Source organism: Saccopteryx bilineata, chromosome 2 (assembly GCF_036850765.1).
Source record: "Saccopteryx bilineata isolate mSacBil1 chromosome 2, mSacBil1_pri_phased_curated, whole genome shotgun sequence".
In the NCBI taxonomy this organism is placed as follows: Eukaryota; Metazoa; Chordata; class Mammalia; order Chiroptera; family Emballonuridae; genus Saccopteryx; species Saccopteryx bilineata.
The window spans coordinates 313,435,716-313,455,695 of NC_089491.1; the positions used below are offsets into that span (position 1 = coordinate 313,435,716).

General features: G+C 40.8%; 1 protein-coding gene across 7 annotated transcripts in view; it reads left to right on the plus strand.

The window, feature by feature from the left end:
* GON4L (gon-4 like) overlaps positions 1-19,980 on the plus strand; it is a 104,555-nt gene that overhangs the window by 20,040 nt on the left and 64,535 nt on the right. For 4 of the 7 annotated variants that reach the window (XM_066261870.1, XM_066261867.1, XM_066261866.1 and 1 more), the window contains exons 4-10: positions 5,283-5,476; positions 6,544-6,618; positions 6,745-6,795; positions 9,952-10,017; positions 10,691-10,786; positions 16,248-16,367; positions 16,922-17,092. In XM_066261870.1, coding sequence (XP_066117967.1) covers positions 5,283-5,476; positions 6,544-6,618; positions 6,745-6,795; positions 9,952-10,017; positions 10,691-10,786; positions 16,248-16,367; positions 16,922-17,092 — 773 coding nt within the window. Of the gene's footprint in view, positions 1-5,282; positions 5,477-6,543; positions 6,619-6,744; positions 6,796-9,951; positions 10,018-10,690; positions 10,803-16,247; positions 16,368-16,921; positions 17,093-19,980 lie in introns of those variants that run through there. The other 3 variants (XM_066261869.1, XM_066261872.1, XM_066261871.1) reach the window with 3 other exon arrangements.

Consider the following 19,980-nt stretch of genomic DNA (forward strand, 5'->3'; position numbering starts at 1 on the left):
AATTAAGTAAGCCCGTGGATTAGTCTGCGGGCTGCACAAAATTGTTCAGCGGGCTGCGAGTTTGAGACCCCTGAAAAGGAAAAGGACATAAATATACTGTACTGTAGTAACAGAAAAAATGACCAAAAAATGAGTGTAAAAAAATACCTTTATTCCTGTGGTTGTCTCACACACTGAAAGGGGCATTGCAAGGTGGGAGAGAGTGACCTATTGGAAGGAGGAATCTGGAGAAACAGGAAAATCTGCAGAAGGTACTGGAGATACTGGGTCAGGTGAATCAGGATTGCCTGAGGAACATGCAGGTGATGCTGGAGATGATTCTATCTGTACTACAGGTGTTTCATCTTGAGAAGCAGTTGATAGGGTACAGGATCTGTTGCAGGCTTCTCAACTTTACTAAAGAATTGTTCCAGGCTCGTCTGGAACTAGTTTGCCTACGTAGTCTGTAAGTACAATGCTAACAGCGTAAGCTGAAACACTCCAGTCTCAATTTTTTAAAGTTTTTATGGGAGTGAGTATCATAAACTAGAAATGTTGTATGTTGAGACTGTTGTAATCCAAAGAACCCCTGTATTCAATTTAACAAATAGATTTAAATTGAACCCCTGTGATTTTTTTATGCAAATACAAACCTTCATGACTAGGTAGGTTAGAAGTAGTGATAGTGAATATCCATGTCTCATTTCTGAAATTGTGGGAAGATGTTCAGTATTCCTTCATTATGTATGACAATAATTATAGGCTTTATATAGTATCACATTAAGAAAACTTTTTTCTAGTTTTCCAAGAGTTTTATCATTATTTTGAATTTTGTCAAATACTTAAAAAAAAATTTTATTTATTGGTTTTTATAGAAAGAGAAAGGGAGAGAGACAGAAAGAGAAAGAGAGACATCAATTTGTGGCTCCACTCATTCATGCCATCAGGGATTGAATCTGAAACCTTGGCATGTCAGGACGGTGCATCAACTATACTACCCAGCCAGGGCTTTCAAATGCTCTTTTGAAAAAAATCGCTATTAAGATGATAATATGGTATTTCTCCTTTATTCTGTTAATATGAAGAGTTATAGTGATTTTTTTATTTTTGTATTTTTTAAAAATTTATTCATTTTAGAGAGGAGAGGGAGAGACAGAGAGAGAGAAGGGGGCGGAGGAGCTGGAAGCATCAACTCCCATATGTGCCTTGACCAGGCAAGCCCAGGGTTTCGAACTGGCGACCTCAGCATTTCCAGGTCGACTCTTTATCCACTGCGCCACCACAGATCAGGCCTATAGTGATTTTTTTAAAAAAAAATATTTTATTGATTTTAGAGAGAGAAAGGAAGGGAGGAGCGGGAAGCATCAACTCGCAGTAGTTACTTCTCATATATGGTTTTGAACTGGCGACTTAGAATTCCAGGTTGATGCTCTAATTTATTGTGCCACCACATGCCAGGCTAGTGATCTTGAGATAGAAGTTACATGCAGTAAAATTTATCCAGTGACTTTTTTTTTTTAAGTGAAATGAGGGAAGATAGATAGACAGACACCCACCCACATGTGCCCTGACCAGGATCCACCCAGCAACCCCCGTCTGGGGCTGATCAACTTGGTACATATCAACTGAGCTATATCCTTAGCATCTGAGGTTGATGCTCAAACCAACAAAACCACTGGCTGCAAGAAGGGAAGGGAGAGGGAGGGGAAGAGAAGCAGATGGTCGCTTCTCATGTGTACCCTGACCAGGGATCAAACCTGCAACCTTGTCATATCAGGATGGCACTTTAACCATCTGAGCATCCTGACCAAGGCTTTTATTCAGTGATTTTTTTTTTTTTTTTTTTTTTTTACAGAGTCAGAGAGAGGGATAGACAGGGACAGACAGACAGGAACGGAGAGAGATGAGAAGCATCAATCATCAGTTTCTCGTTGCGTGTTGCGACTTCTTAGTTGTTCATTGATTGCTTTCTCACATGTGCCTTGACCGTGGGCCTTCAGCAGACCGAGTAACCCCCTGCTGGAGCCAGCGACCTTGGGTCCAAGCTGGTGAGCTCTTTGCTCAAGCCAGATGAGCCCGCGCTCAAGCTGGCGACCTCGGGGTCTCGAACCTGGGTCTTTCCGCATCCCAGTCCAACGCTCTATCCACCGCGCCACCACCTGGTCAGGCCCTATTCAGTGATTTTTGAAAAATTTATATAGTTTTGTAACTACCACCACAGTCAGCATATAGAACACTTTTTTTTGTGTGTGTGGCATAGAGAGAAAGTCAGAGAGAGGGACAGATAGGGACAGACAGAAAGAGAGGGAGAGAGATGAGAAGCATCAATTCTTCGTTGTGGCTCCTTAGTAGTTCATTGATAGCTTTCTCATATGTGCCTTGATCAGGGGGCTACAGCAGACCAAGTGACCCCTTGCTCGAGCCAGTGACCTTGGGCTCAAGCTAGTGAGCCTTGCTCAAACCAGATGAGCCCACGCTCAAGCTGGTGACCTTGGGGTCTCAAACCTGGGTCCTCCACACCCCATTCCGACACTCTTATCAACTGTGCCACTGCCTGGTCAGGCTAGAACATTTCTCTTACTTGCAGAGTTCCATCATTCCCATTTGTAGTCCTCCATTCTCAGCCTTTGGCAACCACTGATCTCTTTTCTATTCTTAGTTTTTTGTTGTTGTTGTTGTTTTTGTGACAGAGACAGAGAGAGGGACAGATAGGGACAGACAGACAGGGAGAGTGATGAGAAGCATCAGTTCTTCGTTGTGGCACCTTAATTGTTCAGTGATTGCTTTCTCATATGTGCCTTGATGGAAGGACTTCAGCAGACCGAGGGACCCCTTTGCTCAAGCCAGCGACCTTGCGCTCAAGTTGGTGAACCTTGCTCAAACCAGGTGAACCTGCACTCAAGCTGGCAACCGTGGGGTTTCAAACCTGAGTTTTCTGTGTCCTAGTCCGCAGTTAGAAACTCTATCCACTGTGCCACTGCCTGGTCAGGCTCTATTCTTAGTTTTGTATATAATGGTATCATCCAGTATGTACCCTTTTGCACCTGGTATCTTTCACTTAGGGTTATGCTTTTGAGATTCATTTATGTTTGTTCCTTTTCATTGCTGGGTAGTATTCTATTGCATAGATATACTACATTATTATTTTTTATACTAAATTATTTTATTTGTTCACCAGTTGATGGGGTTTGGGGCTGTTTCCTGTTTTTGCCTGTTTTGACTAAAGCTTCTGTCTCATATAGGTCTTTGACAGACATACATTTTTATTTTTCTTGGGTAAAAACTAGGAGTGGCATTGCTTGGTCTTATGGTAAATTTATGTTTAACTTTATAACAAACAATTTTCTGTCTACGGCCATACCACCCTGAATGCGCCTGATCTCGTCTGATCTCGGAAGCTAAGCAAGGTCAGGCCTGGTTAGTACTTGGAAGGGAGAAATATAACAAACTATTTTCCAAAGTAACTGTACCATTTTACTTTTACACCAGCAATGTATGAGATTTATAGTGGATCCGCATCCTTTTTTTTTTTTTTTTTTGTGACAGAGAGAGAAGGACAGATAGGGACAGACAGGAAGGGAGAGGGATGAGAAGCATCAATTTTTCGTTTCTGCACCTTAGTTGTTCATTGATAGCTTTTTCATATGTGCCTTGACCAGGGGTTCAGGGGTTGGGGAACTACGGCAGAGCGAGTGACCCCTTGCTCAAGCCAGTGACCTTGCGCTTTAAGCTAGCTACCGTGGGATTATGTCTATGATCCTATACAAAAGCCAGCGACCCTGTGCTCAAGCCGGATGAGTCCGTGTTCAAGTCGGCGACCTTCGGTTTCACACCTGGTTCCTCTGCATCCCAGTTCGACTGCACCACTGCCTGGTCAGACAGATTTTTAATTTTTTACCTTTTTTTTTTTTTTTTTTTTTAATTTTATATTCTGAAGCTGGAAACGGGGATAGGCAGTCAGACAGACTCCCGCATGCGCCCGACCGGGATCCACCCGGCAGGCCCACCAGGGGCGATGCTCCGCCCACCAGGGGGCAATGCTCTGCCCCTCCGGGGCGTTGCTCCACCCCTCCGAGGTGTTGCTCCGCTGCGACCAGAGCCACTCTAGCGCTCCGGGCAGAGGCCAAGGAGCCATCCCCAGCGCCCGGGCCATCCTCGCTCCAATGGAGCCTTGGCTGTGGGAGGGGAAGAGAGAGACAGAGAGGAAGGGGGGGGGTGGAGAAGCAAATGGGCGCCTCTCCTATGTGCCCTGGCCGGGAATCGAACCCGGGTCCTCCACACGCCAGGCCGACGCTCCACCGCTGAGCCAACCGGCCAGGGCCTAACTTTTTTTTTTTTAAAGAGAGAGAGAGAGAAGTTGAGGAGGAGCAGGAAGCATCAACTTCCATATATGCCTTGTCCAGGGAAGCCACGATTTCAAATCTGCAACCTCAGTGTTCTAGGCTGATGCTTTATTCACTGCACCACCACAGGTCAAGCTATCTTTTATTTTTAAATTACAGTTGACATACAGTATTATATTAGTTCCAAGTGTATACCCCAGTGATTAGACATTATATAACTTACTAAGTGATCATCCTTTATCACTTTTTGATATTTTTTATAATTTTATGTTTCTTTTGTGTCTATCAGCTTGTTGGGTATACTTCAAGTCAGTCTATTTCTGTTTAGGTTACACGAAAGTAAGATGTGTATGGATGTGTATGTTTGAATGCTACCTTATTTTTCCCCTTTAAAATCTATTTTACAAGAGAAAAAAATGAGACTATTGCCAAGGTTACCCCGTTAAGGTTCCAGATAGGAAAGACATGAGCAGTATACATACTAATTAAGACTACAAATTCTAAAGCTAGAGTGCTTGGCTTCAAAACATGGCTCTATCATTACTAGCACTTGGGAAAGTTTCTTAATCTGTTTGCCTCAGTGTCTTTATCTATATAGTGACAAAAAGAATAGTGCCTACCTCATAAGGTTGTTATAAGGAGTAAGTGAATTAATATTTATAAAGTGTATAGAAGAATGTCTGATATAAAATAAACATTCAGTATTGTGGAGCTGTGCATTTAAATTTGTATTATTTTATTAACCTGTGTCACTCTAATAAATTCAATGAAAAGTAAAAAAATAATATTTAGTGAAAGTTAACTGTTACTGTGACAGTTCTGCCATCTCTACCATTATCACCACTGCCACATCATTGCCTTTGATTTCCAGGACCAGACAGCCGATAGCTTGTTCTTCTTTTACAAGGTTGCCTTTTGGGGTTAAGTTCTGAGTGCAGTTATTTTTTTATTTATTTGCAGAAGAACAGCACAATGAAGAAAGTGAGAAAAGGCAGAAAAAGAAAAAGGGTACCAAGAGAAAACGAGATGGAAGGGGTCAAGAAGAAGGGACTTTGGCTTATGACCCAAAACTGGATGATACACTTGACCGTACCTTAGAGGATGGCGCCAAACAGCACAATCTGACAGCAGTCAATGTGCGAAACATCCTACATGTGAGTAAGACCTGGACAGCTGTGTCATTGGAATGGAATTTTTTCATGGAAAGCAAATATAAGTACTCAGGAAATTCTTGACTCTTGGTATGTGAATTACTAATTTTGTGAGTTAACTATGGCAAAGCATTTTACATTGAAAGATAGCCTTCTCTTTACACAAGTTTGAAATCTGAACACATATTCAAGAGCTTAACTGGAAAAATAAACTGTTCCTCTGCTTCCTTCCACTAATTTGATTGTTTACTGTATTACTTATTAGATTTGAAGATGATATTTACACTGGATTTATATTCTCTTGTGGGTTAATATGCCTGAAAATATCAGTTAACAGTTTACAGTACTTGGCACATATGCAAATACTGTTCTTTGATATGTAGCAACACAGCTATTTATAAATCCTTTGTTGTTTATTACTGTTTCTCTTAAGCATATAGTTACCTCAGAATCTCTTCTTTTTTGAGAGAGAGAGGGAGGGACAGAGACAGGAAGGGCGATAGGGAAGACATGAGAAGCATCAACTGATAGTTGCAGCACTTTAGTTGTTCATTGATTGCTTCTCATTTATGCCTTGACGAGAGTAGGGGAGGGGCTCCAGCTGAGCCAGTGGCCCCTTTCTCAAGTGACTTTGGGCTTCAAGCCAGCACAACCTTTGGACTCAAGCCAGCGACCATAGGATCATGTCTATGATCGCGTACTCAATCCGATGAGCCCACGTTCAAGCCAGAGACCTTGGGATTTCAAACCTGGCACCTCAGTATCCCAGGTCGATGCTCTGTCCACTGTACCACCACTGGGCAGGCCAGAATCTTTTTTTCATATGAGCCATTCCTATTTCCTGTAGCAGCTGATAAGATTGGTCCATTTGCTGCTACATTGCTTGAAGCTTTGTACTTTTGTCCAAAACTTGCTTCTTTACTTTCAGTTGCCTTGCATTATCCCATTTTGAAGCTCTTTGAATATCTAGCTCTTGTTTGTCACTACCTATGTCTAGTAGAATTATAGAGATGAATATTATCTAGATGACACATCTTTGTTGCATAATGTAAAATTTTATCTCTCTCCAGGAAGTAATCACAAATGAACATGTGGTAGCGATGATGAAAGCAGCCATCAGTGAGACAGAAGATATGCCAATGTTTGTGAGTAATTGATTGTCATTTTAATGTCATGTAAATAGTTTGACAATTGGGGGGCAAAGTTAGCATCTGAAAACTCAAAGAATCACATGATAATTTTTATTGACTCTTCCATTTTTCTTTCTTTAGGAGCCCAAAATGACTCGCTCTAAACTTAAGGAAGTGGTGGAAAAAGGAGTGGTGGGTGTTCTGCTTTTTCTTTATTGTTTATTTAGGTTGGTAAATAAAATCTAATTTCAGGTTAGTTGTAGGGAAAAAAATAAAAGAAAAATTTATTGTGGTCTGGGTTGCCTTTTTTTGTTTTTAAGATTTTATTTATTGATTTTACAGAATGGGGTAGTGAGAAGTATCAACTCATAGTTGCTTTACTTTAGTTGTTCACTGCTTGCTTATCGTATGTAGCTGGACTGTGCAGGCCCAGGGTTTTGGGCTGGTGACCTCAGTGTTCTAGTTCGATGCTCTATCCACTGTGCCACCACAGGCCAGGCTGGGTTTGCCTACTTCAAGAAAGATTTGTAAAAGACAATATATGAAATCATTATCATACTTTCTTTTTATCTTATTTGATGTGGAAATACTGCTTTTTTGGAAGTACTAGATAGATAACCATTTAGAATTGTTGAAAGCAATGAGAGAGGTTAGCTTTTCTATTCATGTTATATGTGGCAGTGTTTAGAGTAGTACTTTTCAGTGTGTCCCAGGGACCACTTGCATCAAGATCACCGTGGTGTAGGTTTTCTCAGGAGTGCTTATTAAAAGTGCACATCTTAGGTTCACTTCAGACCTAAAAATCAGGATTCATGGGTAGAGCCTGGGAATATGCACTCTTGAAAACACTAGTTCGTTTGCACACTAGAGTGTGAAGATTTCTGAAGTATTTTGGAACAGCAAGGTCTTTGAAGCTTGGGACTATGTTACGTCCTGCTTAACAAATACTTGTCCAGTTTTTGCTTACCTTTCTGTGACAAAGCAGGTGATAGTTCTGAGGAAATTCATCCTTCTGATAGGAAGGAAGATGGACTCAAATATGCATATTGTAGTTTTTATCTGTTTGTCTAATTCTGTTCCTTGCAACCCTGTAGAAGAAATGTTTGTTCCTCTTCCACGTGACCTTTCCTCTAGTTGAAGAAAACTAGTGTGTTTTCCTGTTACATTCTTTTCTTGGTAAAGGTCCCCTAATTTTTTACTGATCTTTATGTGACAAGGCTTTAAGTATCTTTACCAATCATTCTTTTTTTCTCAGTATTCCTAGTTTGTCTATATTAATTTTAATAGTATGCCCAAAGTGGAATCTGCTGCTCCAAATGTGGTTTAACTAGTACAGATTAAAGTTAGGTTATCCCCTCAATGTTCCAGATACTATATTTCTCTTAATGCAGCCTGAGGTTACATTGGATCATATATTTTTTACTCAGTGAGAGGAGAGGAAGTAGAGACAGATTCCTGTATGCACCCCAACCAGGATCCACTGGGCAAGCACACTAGTGGGCAACGCTGTGCCCATGTGGTACATTGCTCTATTGCTCAGCAACAGAGCTCTTCTTTAGCACCTGAGGTGGAAGCCATGAAGTCATTCTCAGCGCCCGGCTGCCAACTTGCTCCAGTTGAGCCATGGCTGCAGGAGGGGAGGAGAGGGAGAGAGAAGCAAGAGGGGGAGGGGTAGAGAAGCAGATGGTTGCTTCTCCTGTGTGTCCTGACTGGGAATTGAACCCAGGACATCCACACACCAGGCTCATGCTCTACCACTGAGCCAACCATCCAGGGCCAGACAGTATACTTCAGTTTAATTGACTAATCCTGGTTGCATAACGTGAATTGTCATCTCTCTCCAGGAAGTACACAAATGAACATGTGGTAGCTATGTTGAAAGTGGCTGTCCATGAGACAGAAATTATATGAAGTCTACCTGACATATAGAGTAAATAACATTAATTCCATGTTTGATTTGGAACAAATGGCCAAGGAGATCCAAATGAGGCTCTGGATTATATTGACCAACCACATATATAGGTGTGGAGAAGTTGAATACCGAAGACTAGCTTAGGTGGGAAAGCAGGATTAGAATTCTTCCTGCTTGTTAATGCTTACTAAACAGATTCCAATATACTTCAAGATGCTGCCTTGCCTTTCTGATGGATTTGGCAATAGGAAAACTGATTGGTTCAGAAACAAACATGAGAAGGGGTGGACCTGAGTGACATCATCCTCTTTACTTTGTACGGGCCTAGCTACACATGGTAGGGATATGTGGAAAATCTGAGGCTCCTGTAGAGACAGAACATAGTGGCCTAATGGATTTTGTCCATAAGATGATTTTGATTGGGTCACAAGTAAATGATCAAGAAATTATACACTCCAATGGCATTTTGTCAACAGTATGTAGGAGCTTTAAAAAATTCTTTAAAAACCTTTCTTCCCCAACTGTACTGTTTTAAAACATGTAAAAAGTTGAAAGAATTTTAGTAAATCTATATTCCATTTAGATTTTAACAATTATGAAATTTTGCCATATTTGCTTTATAACTATATATCTATATTGTTTTTCTCTGTATTTTTTGTAAATAAGTTGTGGACAACTTGACACTTCACCCCTAAATCTTTTCATAAGAACTCTTGGTGGCTGGCTTTTTTTTGTTTGTTTTTTGTGACAGAGTCAGAGAGAGGGACAGATAGGGACAGACAGAATGGAAGGGAGAGAGCTGAGAAGCATCAATTCTTTGTTGTGGCTCCTTAGTTGTTCATTGATTGCTTTCTCATATGTGCCTCGACTGGGGGGCTACAGCAGACCGAGTGACCCTTTGCTTGAGCCAGCGACCTTGGGCTCAAGCTGGTGAGCCTTGCTCAAACCAGATGAGCCTGTGCTCAAGCCGGTGAGCTCGGAGTCTCGAACCTGGGTCCTCTGTGTCCAATCCAACATTCCATCCACTGTGCCACCGCCTGGTTAGGCGTGGCTGGCTTTTTGGAGGCATACTTATAATAGATTTATGTACTTGACTGAAAAAAATACTGATATAAAAAGGCTACTAACACCTCTAATACTGTAGTTTTTGCATTCATTATTCCATGTGAACACAAGCTATGATATAAAGAAGGCAAGACAGGTACAGGGTCTTACTAGTTTTAAAGCAGAAATGCTAGTGATGGAAATAGATTTGTATTTCCTTTTCTTCTGTTAAGCTTTGACAAATATTTGAGATTATACCCTCAGGGATAATTAATACTCCTAGCTCAGTGCAGCTCCATGGTAGGTAGATGACTCTTTGTGATGGTAAAAAGGAAGTAAAACTTAAAAGTCTGTTTCAGTTAAGAAAACTTAATGATATTCTTTGTTGGTAGGTAATTCCAACATGGAATATTTCACCAATTAAGAAGGCCAGTGAAATTAAGGTAAACTTGGAAAAGGTAATTCTTATTCTTTTTTTAAAAAATTCAATGAGGAGGGGAGGCAGAGACAGACTCCTACATGTCTCCCGACCGGCATCCATCCGGAAAGCCCACTAGGGGGTGATGCTCTGCCCATTTAGGGCACTGATTTGTTGCTCAGCAACCAAGCTTTTCTTAGCAGCTGGGGTGAAGGCCATGGAGCCATCCTCAGTGCTCAGGTCCAGCTTTCTCCAATCGAGCCATGGCTGTAGAAGGGGAAGAGAGAGAGAGAGAAGCGAGAGGGGGAGTGGTGGAGAAGCAGATGGTGACTTCTGTGTGTCCTGACTGGGAATCAAATCCAGGACATCCACACACTGGGCTGATGCTCTACCACTGAGCCAACTGGCCAGAGCCCAATTCTTATTCTTTTCCAGAAAGATTTCATCAATTTTGAAACTTAAGTACTCTCTTCCTATTTGTTGACATTTTAGGAACTTTCCATTTAAATTTTTAAAATTCCAGCTTAAATTTTTTACTCTATTACTTCTAGTTTTGACTCTTGCTAGTAATTAACTCCTGCTTCTTGTTATTTGCTTTAGCTCCTTTTGCTCTTAGGATGTTTTTTTCTTTACCTTTTTCCCCTTATTTTTCAAATACATATGATTTATATTTCCTTTTTACTTTATTTCTTTCTGTAATTGTACTTATGAAGCCTCCTCAGTTTGTGGATATTAACCTTGAAGAAGATGATTCCTCAGATGAAGAGTACCAGCCAGATGATGAAGAAGAGGATGAGACTGCTGAAGAGGTCAGTGGTGACCCTTGTGAGTGTTAATTGATAATACACAAAAAATTGGGCTCAATACGGCAGAGTATATTTTGCTTCCATAGTAATTAGCTGTTTTATAAAGAGGATTAAAACACAGTTTTTTCTACTCACTTCTTTGCATAAATCCAAGACTGTGAGGTGTCATCTTCATTTTTCATGTCTTGAATCATGACATATAACATGGATATAATAGAATAAAAATATCTAGCTTAATTATAGAGCTAATCCTCATGAAACTTCTCCAAAGTCATATATATACAGTGTGTCCGTAAAGTTATGGTGCACTTTTGACCGGTCACAGGAAAGCAACAAAAGACGATAGAAATGTGAAATCTGCACCAAATAAAAGGAAAACTCTCCCAGTTTCATACCTATTCAATGCAGTTCGATGTGGGCTCACGCACAGATTTTTTAGGGCTCCTTAGGTAGCTATCCTGTATAGCCTCTACAGACTCATCACTGATTGATGGCCTACCAGAACGGGGTTTCTCCACCAAACTGCCGGTTTCCTTCAACCGCTTATCCCACTGAGTAATGTTATTCCTATGTGGTAGCGCTTCATTATAAATGCGCCGATATTCACATTGCACTTTGGTCACGGATTCGAATTTAGCAAGCTACAGAACACACTAAACTTTCCTCTGTACCACCCACATCTTGACTGGCATGGCCGTGGCTGCTCCGCTGTATACACGGTGTTATGTCGTCGTCTGCGCATGCGCACTTGCTGCCACATCATCCTACAGAAACTGGGAGGGTTTTCATTTTATTTGGTGCAGATTTCAACATTTCTATCGTCTTTTTTTGCTTTCCTGTGACCAGTCAAAAGTGCACCATGACTTATGGACACACTATAACATTGCCAGAATACCCCTTATTTGCCTATCCTAATCATAATCATTTATCTCCCCCTAAAGATAATGATTATCCTAACTTTTTGGTAATTATTTTCTTGGTTTTGTTTATAGTTATATAACCTAAATGTACAGCTTTATACACCATAGTTCATTTTTTTACTGTTTTTGAATTTTATATAAATGGATTCATAGTGTGTATTCTTTTGTGTCCGACTTTTTTTTTGTTCAAAATTCTTTGAAATTCATGTATATTGTTGCTTATATCTATAGTTATAGCTATACATACAGTGGTATACCTTGAGATGCGAGTTTGATTCATTTTGTAACCGAGCTCATAAGTCAGTCAACTCGTATATCAAACAAATTTCTCCTGTTTAAAATAACTGAAATAGATTTAATTTGTTCCAGCCCTGTGAAACATCCCCAAACCATCGTAAATTATGAAAAAAGACATGTTTTTAATTAAGAAACACACATGTATACTTTACCAATGCATAACAAAATATATGAAATAAAATAAAAAAGTGTTATTAGTACTGTATTCTTACCTTGGAGACAGACGAGTGCGGCTAACAGGTGAATAGCGGAGGAGGGGGGAGGGAGGAAGGGATGCAGGCACTGTAGACACGTAAACTAAAACTGCACTTTCTTGACACTAAATGTAAACTAAAACTGCATTTTATTTACTTTAAACAAAACTAAAACTGCACTTTCTTTACTTAAAATGAAACCACAAAAACTTAATTATAAAAAAAATGCATTTTCTTAACTTTAAACTTAACCTAAGCTTAACATTATGTATTTTTCATTTAATCATCACCTGTTTTTGCCTTTTTGGCTGCACTTTTGGCACTTTCACTTGCAGGACTTTTGAATAAAAATCTATCCAAAGAGGTTTGCTTTTGCCTGCCTTTTAAAATGTTACGGAAATGTGACAAGTGTCATTAAAAAGTGCTGAAGCACGACCAGTTGAAACTTTTTCTGGGTGTTTCTTTTCAATGAAACTTGAAAGTTTCTCCCACATTGCCAGCATGTCTTTAATTTCACTTGTAGAAACTACTTTTTTTTTTTTTTTTTTTGACCAGAGTAACAGGCTTTATTGAAAAGAAGAAAGGAACCGTGCTGGGCACTTCTCCTGGGGAGAAGAGCACCAGTTTCAGACTATGAGGCGAATTTTATAGGGTTTTGGAAAGCCTGAGGGGGTACTGAGTCAAAAGTTCTGGTTTGTTCCCTTTTACAGTTTTACGATTTCAGCTCTCTGGAACGCTCCTCCTTGGGTAGTTGATCAGCTTTCTGGAACTTTTCTGCCTAAGGGGTGATTGTCCAGTAAGTAAGGGTGAGGTCAGACAGCCAGGTGGAACAACAAAAGGGCAGTTAGAATTTCATATATCATGTCTAAACTCTGTGGTATGATAAAAAAGGAAAAGAGGTGAGGGGAAGGAGAGAGTATGGGGTTCAGGAAGGAGGTTTGTCTCGGACCGGCCATCTTCTGATGGCTGGCTATTTCCTTCTGTTATCCCTATTGGGGCCTCCTTCGTGAATCCCCTCCCGGGGTAGTTGGAGTAGAGGTGTAAAAGCATTTGATTGTCGGTAATCCTGGAGATTTCTCTCATTTGAGCCTGCAGGAACATTGTTCTGAGTAGGGGTGTATTTATAGGGTTCCAGATTTTTCTGTTTCATGAGGGCAGGTTTCAGGGTTGGTGGGTAGGGTTAGGTCGATTTTTCCAATTTTCTGATTGGTGAAGGTCTGCATGCAGTTCTGTAAGAAACTTCTGGTCCAGCAGGGGTTCAGGACAGGGTTAGACTGCCGGACAATCAACCCTGTCCCTGGTTTCGGCTCCAAATGTTGGAATTCATGGGAGTCCAAAAGACCAGAGTAACAGGCTTTATTGAAAGGAGGAAAGGAACCTTGCCGGGCACTTCTCCCGGGGAGAAGATCCTAGAAACCACTTTCTCCTACTCTTACCTCCTCCTCACTACTAGTCTCTTGCAGAAGCTCCATATGTTGCATCATCTGTAGCTCCTTCAACTCCTCAGTTGAGTGTTCCCCCTCATGTTTCTCGACAAGCTCGTTTACGTCACCCTCATCTACCTCCAGACCCACAGACTTTCCAAGGGACACATCTCCAATGCTTCTACCTTGGTCTCAGTCTCAGTCTCTGGTTCGAATCCTTCAAAGTCCCTGTCTGCAGCAACATCAGGCCATAACTTTTTCCATGCTGAATTCAAGGTTCTTGTAACCTCTTGCCATGCCAAGTCAATAATGTGTAAACATATACGATGTAGTGATCTTTCCAAAACTCTCGAAGGTTTAGAATTGCATTCTCAGTCACCTCAAAGCAGCAGCAGAACAAGTGCTTCGTGTAAAGCTTTTTAAAGTTGAAAATGATCTGTTGATCTGTAGGTTGCAAGATTGAAGTCGTGTTGGGTGGGAGGTAGAGGACTTTCACGAATTTGAACTCATCGAGAATGTCATCTTCAAGACCAGGTGGGTGGGCTAGAGCATTATCAAGGATTTTCTTGAAGATATTTCTTCACTGCAGGACCAAAGACGAGATTTACCCATTCAGTAAAAACTGCCACATAACCCATGCGCTAGCCACATAACATGCCGTTTTTCTTTAAGAATCTTGTGAGTCTTAAAGGCTTGAGGATTTTCGGAATGATACACTAGCAGTGACTTGACTTTACAGTCAACGCTAGCATTTGCACACAATGGTAGCACAAGGGTCAGACAGTCCTTCATGGAAGGACCTGAAGAAGCCTAGCAGCTTCTCTGCCGTGATGAAAGTCCTCCGGGGCATTATTTTCCAAAACAATCCTGTTTCGTCACAATTGAACACTTGTTGGGGGATGTAGCCTTCCTTTGCGATAAGTGCAGCAAAACATGCGATGTACTCCTCAGCTGCCTTAACATCAGTACTCGCAGCTTCACCATGCCTCACCACCAAGTGAATGCCATCTCTCTTGAAAGTTTCAAACCAGCCATGACTTGCCTTAAACATATCTTCTGCTTATGCTTTTGAGGTTGATGGTTCTTTCTTCTTCAAACAGTTGTAAATAATACATGCCTTTTTGCATATTACAGTCTCCGTCACTGTATCTCCTACCAGCTCTTTCTCTTTCACCCACACCAGCAGAAGCTTCTCCATTTCTTCATGGGTATTTGTCCTTAATTGGGACAGAACTGTAGTTCCTTTCGCTGGATTTGCGTTTTTGATGGCATCCTTTTGTTTAAGGATGGTACAAATTGTAGATGTATTGTGGTTGTACAGCCTTGCCAGTTCAATCACTTGTACACTACGCTCATGTTTTTCTATTATTTCTTGCTTTACTTCTGTTGACATCACTCTCTTCTTCTCACCACTGTCCTTTACACCTACTTTCTTCAGCCGCATGATAGCACACAAAAAAAGTTAATAAAAAATGCAAAAATGGGCCCTGGCTGGTTGGCTCAGCGGTAGAGCGTCGGCCTGGCATGCGGGGGAACCGGGTTCGATTCCCGGCCAGGGCACATAGGAGAGGCGCCCATTTGCTTCTCCATCCCCCTCCTCCTTCCTCTCTGTCTCTCTCTTCCCCTCCCGCAGCCAGGGCTCCATTGGAGCAAAGATGGCCCGGGCGCTGGGGATGGCTCCTTGGCCTCTGCCCCAGGCGCTGGAGTGGCTCTGGTCGCGGTGGAGTGACGCCCCGGAGGGGCAGAGCGTTGCCCCTGGTGGGCGTGCCGGGTGGATCCCGGTTGGGCGCATGCGGGAGTCTGTCTGACTGTCTCTCCCCGTTTCCAGCTTCAGAAAAATACAAAAAAAAAAAAAAGCAAAAATGATGCAAGAACGAGTACAGCACACAAGATTTGACTTGATTCTGCGGGTAATACGTGAGAAAGAATGAGATGCTGGTGTTGTGCTGCTGATACTGGACCCATGTGTCAACGCACCAACTAGCTGCAGCTTCCCGAATCATGACTCGTATCTTGGAATTTCGCTCGGATCTCAAACAAAAATATAGACCAAGTCACAACTTGTATCTTAAAAAAAATTTGTGTGTTGGTCTGCTCGTATCTCAAGGTACCACTGCAGTTAGTTTTCATCTCTGTGTAGTAATCTATTTCTTAGTGTATTCTTTGATTTGTTTGTAAAAGGATTTTAAATGAATGCCTTTAATTTTACAAAGTTTGGCCCTAGCCAGGTAGCTTATTCAATTGGAGTGTCATCCCAATAAACCAAGGTTGCAGGTTCAGTCCTCTTCAGGGCACATTCAAGAAGCAGCTGGAGAATGCATAAATAAGTGAAATAACATATCAATGTTTCTTTCCCTCCCTCCCTCTTCCTCTTCCTTCCTCACTCTCTCAAATCAAGAAATATTAAAATTTCTTTTAAATTTTACAAAGTTTGCATTACTAATGAACATAGTGATCTGATGATCCCTATCCCCAACTTCAGAATTTAAGCTTCTGTTTAAATTGTGTTTTCTCTTCTTACTCTAATTGAGTGATTGATATTTTGTGATTTATTCTCTCGAGATACTTCAAACTAAGTAGAATAAGTTAGAGGCATAGATAAAAAAGTGAACCACGATTTGTTTTATAGAGTTTATTGGAAAGTGATGTTGAAAGCACTGCTTCATCTCCACGTGGGGCAAAGAAATCAAGACTGAGGCAGTCTTCTGAGATGATTGAAACAGATGAAGACAGTGGCATATTATCAGAGGTAAATCTGCATCATACAAAGGATTAAGTTATAACTATAAATGGACTATTTGTCCATGGTAATTCTGCACTATTACCCTTTTCAAACCTGAATCAAAATCCATAATTATACCTGTCTTCCTGGTATTTTTGATTGGTTATTAGTGTTTAGATTTCAAAGTCTCTGAAGTCAATGAACATTTAAGTGAAAACTGAACATAGGGAGAGAGCTTTTCTGAGTTCTCATTAAAGGGCCAAATATGAATGACTAGCAGTTTCTTTTCTTTTACCCTTCTCTTTTTCATACCTGTTTTCTAATAATGTCCTAAAGCCATTTTTATTAGATTTCCTACTTATGGTAACCTAAATAGCATCTTATTAGCTTCATTGGACGTAGCGTGAAACCTAAGTAGATTAATATACCTGACAGAGCCTTTGTTCTTATGTACCTCTAGATGGGAAGGGAAAGATTACTAGCATATGAAAGGCATGCTTTTCTCTCCTTGCTTCTTTTTTACCCCTCTCTCCTTCCATTCCTTTTATTTACTTTTTAATGTGCTTGCATCTTTTAATCAGGCTGAGAAAGTCAACACACCTGCCATTAGGCACATCAGTGCTGAAGTAGTGCCTATGGGGCCCCCACCCCCGCCAAAGCCAAAACAGACCAGGGATAGTACTTTCATGGAGAAGTTGCATGCTGTGGATGAGGAACTGGCTTCCAGTCCGGTCTGCATGGATTCTTTCCAGGTAAACATCACTGTAAATTGCTGAGAAAGTAAAATGGAGTAATTTAGTTGTCAGGAACAACTAACTAAATTGTCCGTGGTGATTCTGCACCATGGGAAGGAAGGAAAACAGGGGTAAGATATTAAATTCTGATATAATAAGTAATAGTGATAAAATTGTAAGTCTTTGATACTCTGTTTGGTTTGTGCTATTTTATTGTGAGAATGACAGCTCCTAAGAAAGGAATAAGGTATGTGGAAGAAGAGCATTTTTACATGTGGAACATAGGAACAACCTTCAGCCAGATTGCCCAAATACTAGCTTTTACCACAACTACCTATTTGTTCCCTCTTTTCCACTCTATGCACATACTTTTTTCCCCTGAATCACTGAGTATGTTGTAGTCATGATGCTGTTTTACCCCTAAATAGTTTAGTGTATATTTCCTAAAACTGAGGACATTTGGTTATGAAAATAAGGATAAAGTTATATTATCTAATTAAGTAATTTTCTCATTTAGAGTCTACCAGTTGACCCAGTAATGTCTTATTTATATATTTATTTATTTTATTTTTTATTTTTAATTTTTTTTCTGAAGCTGGAAATGGGGAGGCAGTCAGACAGACTTCCGCATGCGCCCAGCCAGGATCCACCCGGCACGCCCACCAGGGGGCGATGCTCTGCACATCCGGGGCGTCGCTCTGTCGCAACCAGAGCCACTCTAGCGCCTGGGGCAGAGGCCAAGGAGCCATCCCCAGCACCCGGGCCATCTTTTGCTCCAGTGGAGCCTCGGCTACGGGAGGGGAAGAGAGAGACAGAGAGGAAGGAGAGGGGGAGGGGAAAAGCAAATGGTCGTCTCTCCTGTGTGCCCTGGCCGAGAATCGAACCCGGGACTTCCGCACGCCAGGCCAACGCTCTACCACTGAGGCAACCCGCCAGGGCCTATTTATTTATTTTAAAGATTTTATTTATTGATTTTAGGGAGAGGAGAAAGAGAGAAAGGTGGTGGGGAGGAGCAGGAAGCATCAGCTTCCATATGTGCCTTGACCAGGCAAGCCCAGGGTTTCGAACCAGCGACCTCAGCATTCTAGGTTGACACTTTATCCACTGCGCCACCACAGGTCAAGCGCCAGTAATGTCTTTTATAGCAAAACAAAAATTTTTTTTTACTGGTATAGGAACCAATCCAGGATTGTGTGCTGTATTTAGTTATCTCTTAGTCTCTTTTAATCTAGAACAGTTTCTCAGTCTTTCTTTGTTGTTTGTAACCTCTACATTTTTTAACCATATAGACCAATTACTTTACAAAATGTTCCTCAGTTTTGTTATATCCTCATAGTAGGATTTAGATTATGCAATTTTCACACAAATACCATAGAAGTGACATGTCCTTTTTAGTGCATATCAGTAGACACATCCCATCTGTCATTAATTTTTATCACATGTTAGGGTGGTGACTGCTTGATTTTCTCACTGTGAAATTATTATTTTTCTATTTTAAAATTAATTAGTATGTTTCTTATGAGGGTATACTTTGAAGACAAACACCTTTTCACCCACTAATTTTAGAATTTATTGCTTATTCTTGCTTGAAATAATCATTACTAAGTTTATTGTCAAATGATAACTTTTTAAATTTCATCATTAGGAAGTTCCTAATGTTTCAGATTTTCCACACCAGTGTTATAGTTCAATCAAAAATATGTAAACAACCTGACCAGGTGGTGGCGCAGTGAGTAGAGCGTCAGACTAGGATGCAGAGGACCCAGGTTCGAGACCCTGAGGTCACCAGCTTGAGCGCGGGCTCATCTGGTTTGAGCAAAATGCCCACCAGCTTGAACCCAAGGTCACTGGCTCCAGCAAGGGGTTACTTGATCTGCTGAAGGCCCATGGTCAAAGCACATATGAGAAAGCAATCAATGAACAATTAAGGTGTTGCAACACGCAATGAAAAACTAATGATTGATGCTTCTCATCTCTCTTCATTCTGTCTGTCTGTCCCTGTCTATCCCTCTCTCTGACTCACTCTCTGTCCCTGTAAAAAAGAAATAAATAAAAATTTAAAAATTTAAAAAAATATGTAAATAGAGCATTGAATGGAATAGCTCTGGAAAAAGTTATTTAATTTAATCACCTTTATTTGGTGTGACTGCATAGTTGTGTTGGGGGGTAATAGTGTTTTATATAACCCATTTATTCATATACATACTGAAAGATGGAGGTTGGGGGAATAACAGTATACAAGACAAAAAAGGTCTTTTCTCTTGGAGCTGATTGTCTTTTGGAGAGAGAGAGACAGAGTGACAGAGACCATAAATACATAAATGATTTCAGATAGTGGTAAGTGCTATGAACTACTGTATTCCCCCATGTATAAGACACTCCCGTGTATAAGACGCACCTTAATTTTGGGGCCCAAAATTTGAAGGACAAAAAAGTATTACGGAAAGTTATTTAACTCAAGTTCTATTCATCATAAGATTCATACAACTCCTCATCATTGTCAAAACTCCCGTGCATTAATCTGTCCTCATCTGTGTCTGATGACAAATCACTGTCTTCAACAATGAGCACAAAAACAAGCACAAAAAAGTGGGAAATGCAAGTAAAAAAAAAAAATCTACAACCACTGTATATTTTTATACACACCCAGTTTTTAGACACCAAATTTTTCTGGGGAAAGTGTCTTATACATGGGGAATGCTGTAAATGAAAACAAGGTGGTGCTCAGGAGAGTAGTTTATATAGAATGATTTTTTAAAAAGGCCTCTTGAGGAAGTGACGTTTGAGCTGAGATATGAATGAGAAGGAGCCAGGCATGTAAAAGATCTTGGAGGGGGAAAGGGTTCCTTAGAGAGGAAAATAGCGCATTCAATTTCCTTGTGTAAACAGTCTTGGCATGTTCCAGG